The 14354-nt window shown below is 51.1% G+C and overlaps 1 protein-coding gene across 1 annotated transcript in view; it reads right to left on the reverse strand.

Moving 5' to 3' along the window:
- Positions 1-14354, reverse strand: part of RFX6 (regulatory factor X6) — a 491384-nt gene that overhangs the window by 92585 nt on the left and 384445 nt on the right. Inside the window, exon 13 of the mRNA XM_069605240.1 lies at positions 6571-6665. Within this exon, the coding sequence (XP_069461341.1) occupies positions 6571-6665 (95 nt within the window). The remainder of the gene's footprint in view (positions 1-6570; positions 6666-14354) is intronic.

Raw genomic sequence — 14354 nt, forward strand, 5'->3', positions numbered from 1 at the left:
GTTGAACCACCAAGTCTATGTAGCCTGCGCAGACCTGGGGTGGATCTACTATCTGAGCTAGATCATCCTTAAACTCTCCGCGCAGGCCTCGATGAAACAATGTGATCCTTTTGTTTTCCGGCCATCCAGTTTCCACAACCAGTCTATTAAAGGTGGCAACGTAGGACAGGAGATCCTGATTACCTTGTCGTAAGGATAGCAGTTTGTTATCAAGGGCCTGTCCTTGAGAGTGTCGAGCAAACAATCATTCCATGCTGGCCTGGAAACCCTGAAAATTCTGGAGAATGGGATCATCCTGATTTACCAATGGAATAGACCAATCGGCAGCACTGCCACTGAGGTAAGATAGTATAAAGGCTACCTTGGTCTGGTCGTTAGGGAAGGCCCCGGGTCTGCATAGAAAGTGTAAACGACATTGGTTCACAAAGACGGCATATTTCTTGGGATCCCCCGCAAAACGTTCAGGCGGGGCCAAAGGCATGTGTCCAGGTAGGTTGATTTGTACCGGGTTATTCAAACCCATATATGTGGAAGTACCTCCGGAATTAGGTAAAGGAGTGTGCCCTGCCTGGGCCTGCAATAACCTTTTGGCCAGGTCATCTGTTCTTTCCTTTGATAGGATCAGTTCTCTTTTGAGAGCGTTAGTCTCCTGGCGGGCTGAGTGCGCTTCTGCCCGTAATTCCCCCAAAAGCTGGGCCAGCTGATCTGTCTCGGAAGTCTCCATAGCGCCCGGGTGGGAAATTGTGGGTAGGCTTTGCATTCTGTCACGCTCACCTGATTCCCACAGAGGCGCAGGTCTGGCTTCAAGTGCTGATGCTTCTTCAATGGTGAAGCGCAGGACTCTGAAGATGGACAGGAAGGGCCCCTCTACTCTGGCTTTCCTGGCTCGCAGGAATATTCCCCTGTGCGTGAAAAGGGAGTATTACCTACTGACGGAATAATGCTCAAGCCTCCCACTCCCTTCCAACCCTCCATGATACCCTTCCACGATTCCCCGTGAAGTCTCACCTTAGGGTCTGGAAGGATGAGTTCTCCATCGTGCTTCTGATGCAGGGGCGCGTTGAAACCCAGTTACTTCACTGGATTGAGGTTTGATGGGAGTTCAAAATAAGCTTGACTATTCAGGTGAGGCGTTGTAAGAGTTCTGTTGCAAGTTCAAAAGTTCAAGCTAAATAATAATGTTCATTGTCTTTTTGCAGCAAGCGCTAATGCTTATGTCTTTTTCGCCTTAGGGGCCGGGGTTCAGAATGCCGGAGATATGGCACCGACCCGAAGTGAAACGTGCAGTTCCAGTAAATGACAGGTAAGTTCTGGATGAGCGTTCAGGTAATGTCTTTGCATTCGCTCATTCAATGTCTTTGTCTTTTTTCCCCATAGGGGCCGGGGTCCGGAATGCCAGGAAGCGGCAGGACCCGAAATGAAATGGGAATGACCCAACAAGTAAGTCTTAGAAGGAAACTGAGCCTTTCCTATTCCCTTCCTTCTCTCACCTTGTTTTCTTGTCTTTTTCTCTCTAGGCTCAGGGAAGTGGGTGCGGATCTGGATGATCGTTGCTGAAGATGGAGGCGCCCAGGAAAGGTGAGTGAAATGCAGCGCTGCAGCGATCGAAGCGAAATGCTTTTAAAATGATGTCTTCCCTTTCAGGATCGTCGGTGTGATGTCTCTGTGATGCAGCTTTAGCAGGTAAGGTCTTCTTTCTCTCCAATTCTCTCTTATCTCCCCTTGCAGGGGACCCAGGATGCTGACAGGCGTGGCTGAAGTCCAGATGCAGGAGCTGACACAGTGAGCGTCCAGCTGCGAGGAGCAGAACAACGCGAAGCGTGAGTTGCTGATCGGGCGTGGTTTAAATAGCTTTGGAAGAAGTTCCAGATATGTATCCTTCCACCGATCAGGTATGTATCCTTCCCTGACCACACCCAGGTGGAAAGTAGTCCCACAGGTAAAGTAGTTCCATTCAGGCCTCAAGAGGGCCTGGATGTAGCAGCATGGTCTGCCTCAGGTAAGTGCACATTTAAACACTTGAACACATGTCTAGCTTTATGAGCCTGGCACCTAAGGCGCCAGGACAGGGGTCTAACATGAGCCTGGCGCCTAAGGCGCCAGGACTGTGTCCAAAGGGCCCCAGCTTGGGCCCGCTGGCACTTCCCTGGGGGGAATGATGCCTGCCTCTGGGGTTGCTGGGCCGAACCTGGCTCCTTGGAGGTAGGCATCATGACAGTAAGCCCAGACCCAGGTGCAGGGAGATAGACATGGTGCTACCTCACCACCCAATTAGCCCAGTATCTCTCATCACCCATGTCTTCTGCCATGAAATTGTCTTTGTACTTGGTCTTGCAGAGTATTCTCATCCCGGGAATGCACGGGAGTGAGGGAACTCACTATCGTGTCTGGAACTCCAAGTTCGAACTCTATTTCATTCCTTGGCTCACGTCACAAGAGACCACGAGTTGGTCCTTTCTGCAGCTTTTAAATGCTTTAAATAAATTAAAACCTGGCATCCCTTGTGTTCTTTCTTGCACCTTAACGTGAGAGGATGCATCCTCAGCACACTTGTTCTTCTTCAGAGTAGATAGCTGACCTCGATTTCTAGGATCTTGATTTCAGGCCAGACAACCTCGCCACGCAGCTTCACTAGCCTGCTATTCTACTGCAAGACAGCTTTTCATTCTCCTTTCTTTGTTTCTGGCCTATTTATTTCATGATGCCAATGTCCAGTTTCTGTACAATGGCAGCTTCGCCTGCATTCTATTCACTACTCATAGCTAGCATATAAGATGACTTGATCTACCTTGCGTTTCATCGTCTGCACATTTATTGAACTTCTGTTTTCTGCAGTACTTTGTTAACATGTAATCTTCTTTTCCACTTTGCTAGGTCACTTAATTCTTTCCTTCGTCATTTGTCATCTATGATTCATACATTGGCCCTCATTACAACTCAGGCGTTAAGGGTTAACGCCACCGTTAACCCTTAACGCCTGATTCTGATTTTAACGCCTGCTTTTAGCAGCCGTTAAAATCCATGGCGCTAATCCGCCATGATGCTAATTACGCCACCGTAATTTACGGTGGCGTAATTGGCGCCTTCCCCACTCCCATTATGCCCTATGGGGCAAAAATGGGAATGGGGAAGGGAAAATGGGAAATGGGGATTTACCGCCCCACTCACCTTGGAATCCGCCAAACGTAGTTTACACCATGGTGGTAAAGTTGGTGTACTTAGCACCAAGGTTGTAATGACCTCCATTGTCTTCATTCAGTATATCGGGACGTTGTGCACACTTATTAATTATGTCATCAGTTCATTTTCTTAGTGCTTTCTCATATTCCTTCAGGGAGTTCCTCCTGTAGGTTGTCATCAAATTGAGGATTCATTCCATAGGGTTGTCTCAATGGATATCCTCTTGCAAATACCCTCTGCGGTATTGGCACGATAGCTGGTGTCAGGCAAGGCACGGTCTCATGTCTCCAATACAAAGGAGGTAGGGGGGGATCTCCTGCAGATGCAGGGAGCGCACAGGAATCCCCTTTTATTTTTATTTTTTTATAGATCTCAGGTCATGGAGGACACACAATACACTTTTTTTCATGTTTATTTTCTACTAGCTCTGTTCACAGAGCGCACCAAAACCACATCCCCTTTTTTTCCCCAAGCTCTGTTCACGCACGTGCCACAACCAATTCTTCACCATTTTTTTTTGTTGTTGGCCTCTAGCTCTGAGCACGGAGCGCAAAAAGCCACTGTTTTTTTCTTTCTTGCACTGTTCACGGAGCATGCTACATGCTCCTTTATATTTACCCCGCTCTGACCTGGAGCGCACAACAGGCACCTTTTATTTTTTTCTGCTCCGAACAAAGAGCACAGAGAGATCACTGCTGTTGCGGCATGGGACCAACCAGGGAGGAGTGTGGGCCTCGGCAAAGTGCAAACATGCACTGCCACCTGCAGTCACAGGGGTATGGCCGCGACGATAAACAAAATAAACACTTCCTCACTGAATGCAGCCGCTTCCACACGGTTAGAGAGAATGCTGAGCGAGACACAGGCAGGCGTCCTCAGCACCATGGGGTCCCTTCAGCCTTTGTCACCAATGTTGTGGCTAGCACCAGGATCACACAAACCAGCAGACATGTTGCCGTGGGCACACAGCGTTATTAGAAACAGGGCCGCGGTCACACGGCTTTACATTAATGAATGAGTCAGACCCAGGTACACCATCCATGGCGTCCACCACCGTACTGTTGCACGAGCCAGCGGGAAACTCCTTTTATTACGAGCATGCCATGATATGGTCATGGCTCACAGTCTTAAAAGGGACATCATCACACATTCTTATGATTCATTATGTTAACACATGCATGTACATGCTCCAGGAAGCAAAACATTGAGTTTTGTCAGGTTTTTCAAAGCAGAAAAGAATTTTGCAATTTATATGTTTTCAATGGAGCATCTTATTAACTGGAAGTCACTGCTGCCAAAGGATGTGACCTGACGTACAACCTATACTACAAATCATATCACACAATTTGGATTTCTGACACCAGTCTATTGTAATGTCTCCCTACAATGATTGACTTAGACTTTGGGGCCAAGATGTATTGTATGCATACATGAAATGAAGTGTTCAAAATAAAAAATGTACTGTTATGATATTGAGTCGAACCACTGGGAATACAATGTAAGCATTTAGTCAAAAGTCTAGAAAAAAGAAACGAACTCAGATGATCATAGCTTTAGGCAGCCACACAGTTTCCAATAAATATTTCAAACAACCATAGATTTTCAAAACAAGGGGACTCAAACTACTGTGTCGATGAATAAGGCAATACAAAAACAATCGCCAGTATTGTTATTGTGCACCTATTTCAGGGAGTTCTGGGATGCATTTTTAAAGTTTGATGGAGTTCTGTCAGACCGGAGTACTCCTGTGAATGTCAGCCTACAGGAGGACATTTTTGATTTTTTTGTTGTGTTCCCCAATATCAGCGGTTTGTTTTAGGTATTCATCTTTGTAGTTCAGTATAGTACATGGGAGGCTTTCACCTAGTTAAGGATCACCTTGAGGGCTCACTTTATCGACTGAGAGAATTTACTGTAAACCAAGCAATCTTTTCCACGTCCACTGCAAATGAATCGTTAAAGTGAGCAGAAGGAAAAAGGCAATGCAAGGATTTACGACATGTGAATGATTAACTCTCCCTTTAATCTTGATTGATATTGCAGTGCTCCCTGCCATGAGAAAACAATCTCAGTAGTCATCATTGTGTTTACTGATATGACAGAGGTTGAGTGAGCAGCTTCGGTTTGTGTTGGATGAAAAATACTGTTCCGGGATCTTCATCTATAAACTCTGTATGAGACTGCCTAGGCACGGGCATTGCAGTCAGGTAGTATTCATTATTTCATAGAATACCACACTCCTATAAGTGATACAACATCAGATTGTCCCAGTCTCGATCACTCTTCAGATGGGATCAAAAGGCTATGTTCTTCATTGAACACCTTGCCCCCCGTCAACCACTCTGACAGTACATCTCTCGGCTCTTTCCTTTGACCATACCCTGCTATCCTTATCCATCTCTCTGCATTCTCCTGATTTTCTGTACAAGGCTCCATTTCCTAATAAGTAGGCACATGGAATATAAATCGCACACATACAAAGATGCACACATAGGGCTTCATTACGCGGTAGGCGGTAAGGGTTTACCGGTACCGGTATTTTACCGGTACCGGTAAATCCTTACCGCCTTACTACGAGGTCCCTTTGCGGGTTGGAGAATTTAACGCCTGCTTTTTGCAGGCGTTAAAAACCAACCCGCAAAGGGACCAGGGAGCTAATTACAGCACCGCAATTTGCGGTGCCGTAACTAGCACCTTCCCCATTCCCATTATGCCCTATGGGGCAAAAAATGGGAATGGGGAAGGGCAATGGGGGAAGGGGGAATTACCGCCCCACCAACCTTGGAATAGGGCGGTAATTCTCCTTTCCACCAAGGCGGTGCCGGTATTTTAACCGGCATGGACCAAGGTGCTAATAGCACCTTGGTCCACCGCCGTCCATGTAATGAGGCCCACAGTCTAGATGCTAAAATGAAGACAGACATTAGTGCCTTCTCGGGCCTACTAACTAGTGCCCATAGAACGAACTCATGGAGGATGTATGAGAAGACAATCATGACATCGTGTTAGGCTGAAAAATAGTGGCCTCTCATTTTTGCTATCTGCCTAAAATTCATATTGCTCAACAGTAAACACATTACATGGAATCGCACAAAAATACATGTTTGATGATGGAAAATTAAAAACCAGTAGTGTTGCAGTTAAAACAGCAGGTGGCATTAACAATGGTGTTTTTGCAAGATCCTTGGTGTGCACCCTTGTTTCTAAATCTTGTTATCTTATAGTCACTTCAGATCACGCTGTACATCTTTGTGTCTCTGTGTGCGTGAACATGCACATGCACAAGCATGTGTGTTTGTCCAACCACACGGGCAATCAGAAGAAGAAACATCACACAATCCTGTACCTCACCATGGGACAAGAAAAACATCTCACCAATCAAGACAGTACCTTGATCACCCGCTGCTCTACCACGTTGTCCAGCCACTCAATGGAGGACTCCACTGTGGCATTCTTCTTCAACAGGTCTTTCAGTTCTTGGAACACTGTGATGGAGTCATCTGCCAAGTCCAAGCAAAGAGAACAGAGATGCACTTGCTGTGAAAAGCTAGCAAAACATGATAGATGGATCCAATTTTAACAGCAAGAAATACTGCTCCATACAGATAAAGCCTGTGCACTGCACTCTATGAGCACCCTGCTGCCATTATCAAGGTACCCAGATGCCTCCAGGTGGGGGCACCACTTTTCTTGGCCCGGGATTTCAACGTACACATCATTGATATCTGGCTGGCAATTGGATTTTTATTTTTTTCATTTGAGCTTTATCAACATAATATATATATATAAATCACATTCGGGCCCATTGCGGATCGCTCCATCTAAATAGTGCCCTAATCTTATTGTCAGCTGTGAATTAAATTTGTGGAAGTTTATATATTTGTAACGTATTTATGGTGGTTTTATATGCATTCCTTTTTGACTTCATCGTGTTGTTGGTGTTTTGATTATGAAATCTCATGTGTTTTTAGTTAGAAGGAAAATAAGTTTGTATTCATTTATATTGATGTATTCATGGATTTTGTGAAATGTATAACTATTTACTGGCACTGTGCACTTTGTGAAGAATATTGTTCCCTATGTTATACATGGTGGGGTGATGTTAAAAGATGGCCGCCACAACTTGTGAGCTTTGTACACAGTGGTACTATAGAGTAGAATCATGCCTTTTTTAAACAATGTGGGGTTAATTCATAGAATTTGGCGCAGAAGCAGTGCACGCGGGCAGCGCAGAGAGGGAGTGTGCGCCAGCGTGCGCTAGCTGCATGCGCTTGCAGCATGCGCGAGCTGCATGCGGCAAAACCCATTTACATGCACAGCGTATTCATGGATACTTACATCCATAGCCAGCCGTGGCACAGAGTGGCGCAGCGACCCTGCAGCAGTGCCAGTTACGCCACCAAACCCGACCCGTGCGCCAAAAACATGGCGCAAAGGCCAGTGGACCAGCATACAGCCCCCCAACCACGAAAATGTGCTAAAAACGCCATTCAGCCCTCACATGACAGCGAAATCGTGTGTAAAACTCCCCATGCACCACTCGGAATAGTCGTACCCTGCTCGCGCCAGGCCAATCGCGTGTAAAACTCCTTGCGCACCCCTCGGAATATGCGTACCCCGCTCGTGCCAGCAAAATTGCATGTAAAACTCCCTGCACACACCTCGGAATACGCTTACCCTGCTCACGCCAGCAAAATCGCGTGTAAAACTCCCAGCGCACCCCTCGGAATATGCGCACCCCTCGGAATATGTGTACCCCACTCGCACCACCCAATCATGTGTAATAATCCCTGTGCACCCCTCGGAATATGCTTACCCCACTCGCGCCAGGCCAATCGCTTGTAAAACTCCCTGCACACCCCTCAAATACGCTTACCCTGCTCACGCCAGCAAAATTGGGTATAACACTCCCCACACACCCCTCGCAATACGCATACCCCGCTCGCACCAGCGATATCACGGGTAAAAATCCACGCGCACCCCTGGAATATGCGTAACCCGCTCGCACCAGGCCAATCGCGTGTAAAACTCCCTGTGCACCCCTCGGAATACACGTGCCCTGCTCGCGCCAGTGAAATCACGTGTAAAACTCCCCGCGTACTGCTGAAATACGCGTACCTCACTCACGCCAGGCCAATCGCATGTGAAACTCCCCTCGCGCCCCTCGGATAACGCGTACCCCGCTCGCGCCAGGTAAATTGTGTGGAAAAAGTCCCCCCGTGGTGTGGGCTGCCTGTGAGGCATGGGGAGGGTAGGTGGGCTGCCTGCGGGGCATGGGGGGTGGATGGGCTGCCTGCAGGTCATGGTGAGGGTTGATGGGCTGCCGGGGGGCATGTCCAGTGGTGTTGGGCTGCCTTCGGGTCATGCGGAGGGTTGATGGGCTGCCTGTGGGGCATGGGGAGGGTTGATGGGCTGCCTGCAGGTCATGGGGAGGGTTGATGGGCTGTCTGCAGGGCATGGGGAGGGTGGATGAGCTGCCTGTGGGGGATGGTCAGGGTTGATGGGCTGTCTGCGGGGCATGTCCAGGGGTGATGGGCTGCCTGTGGGGCATGGGGAGGGTGGGTGGGCTGCCTGTTGGGCATGGTCAGGGTTGATGGTCTGTCTGCGGGGCATGTCCAGGGGTGATGGGCTGCCTGTGGGGCATGGGGAGGGTGGATGGGCTGCCTGCGGGGCATGTCCATGGTTGTATGTGGCTCCCCTCTGGTGTGGGCTGCATGTGGCTCCTCACCACATGGGTGCACAAATATGGGGGCATGCGAGTGCGCTTTACACGCGATTGGCCTGGCACGAGCGGGGTACGTGTATTCCGAGGGGTGCGCAGGGAGTTTTACACGCGATTGGCCTTGTGAAAGCGGGGTACGTGTATTTTCGAGGGGTGCGCAGGGAGTTTTACACGCGATTGGCCTTGCGCGAGCAGGGTATGTGTATACCGAGGGGTGCGCAGGGAGTTTTACACACGATTGGCCTTGCGCGAGCGGGGTACGTGTATACCGAGGGGTGCGCAGGGAGTTTTACATGCGATTGGCCTTGCGGGAGTGGGGTATGTGGATTCTGAGGGGTGCGTGGGAAGTTTTACACGCGATTGGTACTTGCGTGAGCAGGGTACGTGGATTCCGGGGTATGCAAGTGTTCTTTACACGCCAATTGGCAGTGCCGGCCCTCCTGGGTGTGCCCACCATCTCCCCATGACCCACTGGCAGCCCACACCACAGCGGACCACCCTATACCCCTGGGCATGCCCCTCAGCCAGGCCATCACTCCTGGGCATGCCCCATAGGCAGCCCACACGGCATCATGCACATGTGAGCCCCAACACATGTCCCCACCTCCAGTTATGGGCACCTGCCAGCAGGCCCCGACTCATGTCCCCCACCCCACCCCCAGTGACGGGCACCTGCCAGCCCTCGCCTGCCTCAAAGCCCGATGCAGGGAATTCTCCACCCTGACCCTCCTGAGCCGTGCCCTCTCTGCCTGCGGCCTCTCTGCATCTAATTGCTGGCCCAACCGATGCCAGACGGAAGACACTCCCAGTCCGGGGTCCTCCTGCCCCTCGGCCGATGCCTGCCTCCGGGGTGTTGATGGCCCCGAGCCATGATGCCTTCCACGCTGAACCTGCTGCCTGACACATGGAGAAAATCCCTGATCATGATCCCTCCCAACTGGGCCATGTTGCCACACATCTCTTCGTGATTACGTGCGTGGTCCCCCCAGGAACCACGCACGTCATCACAAATGTCACGTGTGCTCAACGCAACACCAATCAGGATGGCCTCAATCCTGTCATGGGTCCCTACGTCCGTAGGTAGAGGGGTGCCAGATGACGTGTACTTCCCCCCTACCGGTGGACGGGCCTGGGATGGGGCATCCCTGCTGGTGCATTGTGATGCAGTCACAGTATCAGGGACAGTGACATGCACAGGCCCCTCCGCGGCAACCTGTGCTGCCTCCTGCCCCCGAACTGCACCAATTGCACCAGTGGTACCACCCCCACCAGGCCCCATGGGCGGCTCTGAAGCAGCCTCCTCCTCCTCCGTACACACCACCAACTTGGATGCCTCTGCACCGTCTTCCGCCATCACAAGCCCCTGTGGGGGCTCAACCGCCCCTTCCGCTGCAGCCATAGTGGTGGACGCGGCACCAGTCCCCTCGCTCCCGGAAGATGGAATTTCCTGGGAGGGTGACTGGGCCTTGTGTCGCGGGCCGGTGGAGGCATCCCTGCCGCTTTCCTCCACAGCGCCGTCTCCGCCCTCTTCTTCACTCGCCGCTGTGTAAAGGGAGACATTGAATACAAACATCAGGGTACTGTACAACAGTCCCCTGGACAAAAAGCAATAGCACATGAGTGGCACTGTCAAACGTCACTTCCATCATGTCCCTCAACAACACATGGGTTAGTGCAGGCAACACACATGCAGGAACAGGCATGGCACATGCAACAAACATTTGCATCCATGTCACATCCAATGGTGGCCTGAAACTCACATGCATCATGGGACATGCTGATCACATACACACACATCTCCGGAGGGTCATGCATCTGGCCCTGTATACCCCCAGACACAGTGGATACAAGGATGACTAGGCTGTATCACACACTACTCAGACACACGGACATGTACACCATGCATGTCCATGACAGCAGCACCCATCTCTCACACCCCAAACATGTTCAAGTACAGACACAGACATGCATACATGTGTGCATTCTGCATGCTGCTCTGCATGATGCATTGTAACACATACACCATCCATTTGGGTCACGCCTGACTGGACTCACATGCAGCACCATCATGTCCCTGCACACACACATCCATACATGACCCATGTCACACATACAGCCAAGTAGCTAACTACCAGCACACTGCAACATGCACTGTTTAAAACGGGACTGCATGGGCACTTACCGCTCGACTCCAGACAGGCCTGCATCCTAAGGGTCTGGTGATGAAGCACTGGGCGAATGCGCTCCAGGACCCTCATCTGGTAAGGTGGACCCGGCGCCCCACTGCATCCTCTGCGTCCAAGAGGCGCCGGGCCTTCTTGAGAGTCGTGGACTTGTAGTCCTACCAGCGCTTCTGGACGTGTTTGATGTCGTGGGGTGCCACCCCCTCTGCGTTGATGGCAGCCACTATGTCCTTCCAGATCCTCTTCCATCCATCCTTGTCAGCGCGCAATGGTGTGAAAAGGGCATCATAATGCCCCAGGACTTGCTCCACCAGGATGCCAACTTCATTAGCACTGAAGCTGGCAGCCCTCTGCCTCCCTGCTGGGGGGTTGCCACTGGTGCCAGATGGTGTTGTGTAGGACATGGCAGGTGTGGGTGGGAAACTGGGTCCTGGGGATGGGCTGTGGAGCGATGGGATACCAGTCGGGAGTCTTCAGTTCCAGCAGGGGTGGTCACAGCAACTGGAACCCTGCTGATGGCTGATGTGCAGGCACCAAATGGCAGGGCACTGTTGGCAGCAGGCAGGCAGCAGCAGATGGCTTGTAGGAGGCTCCCCAGTGGCCTGGGGGGCAGGAAAATGGCCTTCTGGGCAGGATTGTGGTCTTCTGTGTGTAGTTGCGTGGCCAGCTTGATGCAGAGTGAATTGGCATGTGAAAAAACAGCACGTCAGCGTGTAATTCGAGTAAAGGGCCTGAGCGCGTAAGCGCGTACGTGACATAATCTGCACAGGCGTTTCCTTCTGCACGCGTTAATGGTCTGCGCAGGTCTGCTGCGCGCTGTACGTGCTTTCAGTGGATACCGACACGTGTGTTTTTCCTACTTTGGGGTTCACATACGATTACTTCACAGCGGTTACAGTGCCTACACGTATTTATTTTCCATGCAGACGGTGAGTCGTGCACGCTATTGCATGCTATTTTTCCTACTGCGGGTGCCCCCGTTTGTCGCGTACCCCATTTATTGAGATCGTAGTAGCCCGCGTGTTCATCGCGTACACTTTTTTGTGTTCCTGGGTGCCACAGCGTACTGCGTGAGTTTCTTTTACACGCACATGGGCTGCAGGGTTGCGTATACGTTTTTCATGTATTTTTGCGGTGCCTGAGCGTTGCGTGAATGTCATTTATCCCCAGTGTCCACAGGCAGCCTTGCAGGAGCACAGGGGTGCGTCTACCATCACGTATCCTGCCCCCTTCACCCCAATTGACCAGGACAACTGTTCAGTGCAGCTCCCATTGGCATTAGTACATCCGTGCCATGGTTGTGAGGCCACCAAAGGTTATGGGGGGCTCAGCTGGGTGTCCTGCCAGTGTTGGGAGAGGTCAGGCACATGGCAGGGGTGTCCAGGGAGTACGTGGAGTCCAGGGTGGCCAGGGTGGCCGTAGAGCTGGAAGAGACAGGAGTGCACCACAGGGGCAGGATGTCCAGCCACAGGCTGGTCCAGCCATGCCACCACCCCCTGTGGCTCCAAGTGATGCACCGTTGCATCCGACCCTGGCACCCTTGCAACCCGACAGTAAGTAACATGTGCTGACACTGGCCCACCGGTAGTGGTAGCTGCAGGTGCAGCTGTGGTGACCACCACACAGCCCGCCACCTGCCAGGGTTACTTGTAATATGGCGGTACGGTATGGATGATGCTAGTGTCGTACCGGCACCGTCTATGGCATACCGCCATACTCATAATCACCCCCTTTGTATGTGTGGGAGATTTTTGCCAAGTGAGTTCATCAGGTCCCATGTCAGGTGTGAATGTCTCATGCCTGTTTACATTTCTCACGTTGCACTTGAAGACGATTGAGTCATGTGTTGTGCATTTGGTTGGCTGTTCAGCTGTTGCATGCCATGACATGGCATGGAGGACAGGGGCCATGGGTGTTGGGAGAGTTTGGGTGACATACCAGTGATTTACATGGCCTGTTTTGCAGGGGGGGTGGTGGGATATGCACCTTGCATGTGTACCTTTTGGTCACACATGATTGGTTATGTTTAAGTAGCAAGGGATGCACACAATGTAGCACTTCCGTGGAAACATTCTCAGGGTGGTAAGGTTGTGACAGTTGACTGTCTCTTTGTCATCATCGATTGTCACCTGGTATGTGCCAGGCCTGTGTGCACTCTGCAAGGGTGGGAGTTTAGGTGAAAAATGTGGCCACAACCTGGGTCCGGGCTGCCTCGCCACGTGCCCTTTCCCCTCCCATGAGCAGCGCCTTTGCCTGTGGTTGGGGATGTGGTGGCACCACCATGTCCGCCGATACGCCACGCCTTGTTGCAACATTTTGCAGGACACATGCTGCCACAATGATCCTGCATTCTACTGGGGGTGCATATGGTACCTGCCCACCAGAGCGGTCAAGGGAGCGGAAGCGTGACTTGAGCACTCCAAATGTGCGCTCCACTATGACCCTGGTTGCAATATGGGCTGCGTTGTATCTTACCTGGGGTGGTGTGGTGGGGTTCCGTATTGGCGTCATCGTGTGGTTGCTCAGATGGTAGGCACTGTCCCCTGGGGAGGGGATGATGGTTGTCATTAGTTGGGTTTGTGTATTTGTCTGTTTGTGACATGCATGCATGTGCACAGACATTTATACTCACCAATGAGCCATGTGTCGCCATGCTTCCCAGCTTCCAGGTCCCCGCTCAGGGCGGACATTCTGTATAGGAAACTGTCATGGGTAGACCCAGGACAGTTTGCATAGACAAAGGTGATGATTCCATGGGCATCACATACAACCTGTACATTGATGGAATGCCAGTGCTTGCGGTAGATGTTCTCAGTGGCCCTAGGGGGACGTAGGGCCACTTGGGTGCAATCTATGGCACCAAGCACTTTGGGGAAGTGTGGCACCCTGTAAAAGTCATTGACCATGGTTTGCCTTTCTGCGGGAGTTCTGGGCATGTACATGTGCCTGCTGACTGAGGGGCGCGCATTGATGATTGCCAACACCGGGTGTAGGCAACGTGACTGCATGGGCTGTGAGACACCCCCAACTATGGCAGTTGTCTGCTGAAATGACCCAGTGGCCAAAAAATGCAGGACGTTGAGCACCTTTTCCAAGGGGCTCAGTGCTTGGCAGCACAAGGTGGGTGATGTGAGGTCAACCTCCCAATCAGGTCTAGGATAATACGAGGTGGAAACCTATACCTGCCATAGACCTGGTCATCAGGCATCACAAAAAGGCTGGTCTTGGGCAATAAAATGTGGGGACTGGCTATTCTCCTTCTCCTGAGG

The sequence above is a fragment of the Ambystoma mexicanum genome, chromosome 4p (genome assembly GCF_040938575.1).
Source record: "Ambystoma mexicanum isolate Mex_15411 chromosome 4p, UKY_AmexF1_1, whole genome shotgun sequence".
Taxonomy (NCBI): Eukaryota; Metazoa; Chordata; class Amphibia; order Caudata; family Ambystomatidae; genus Ambystoma; species Ambystoma mexicanum.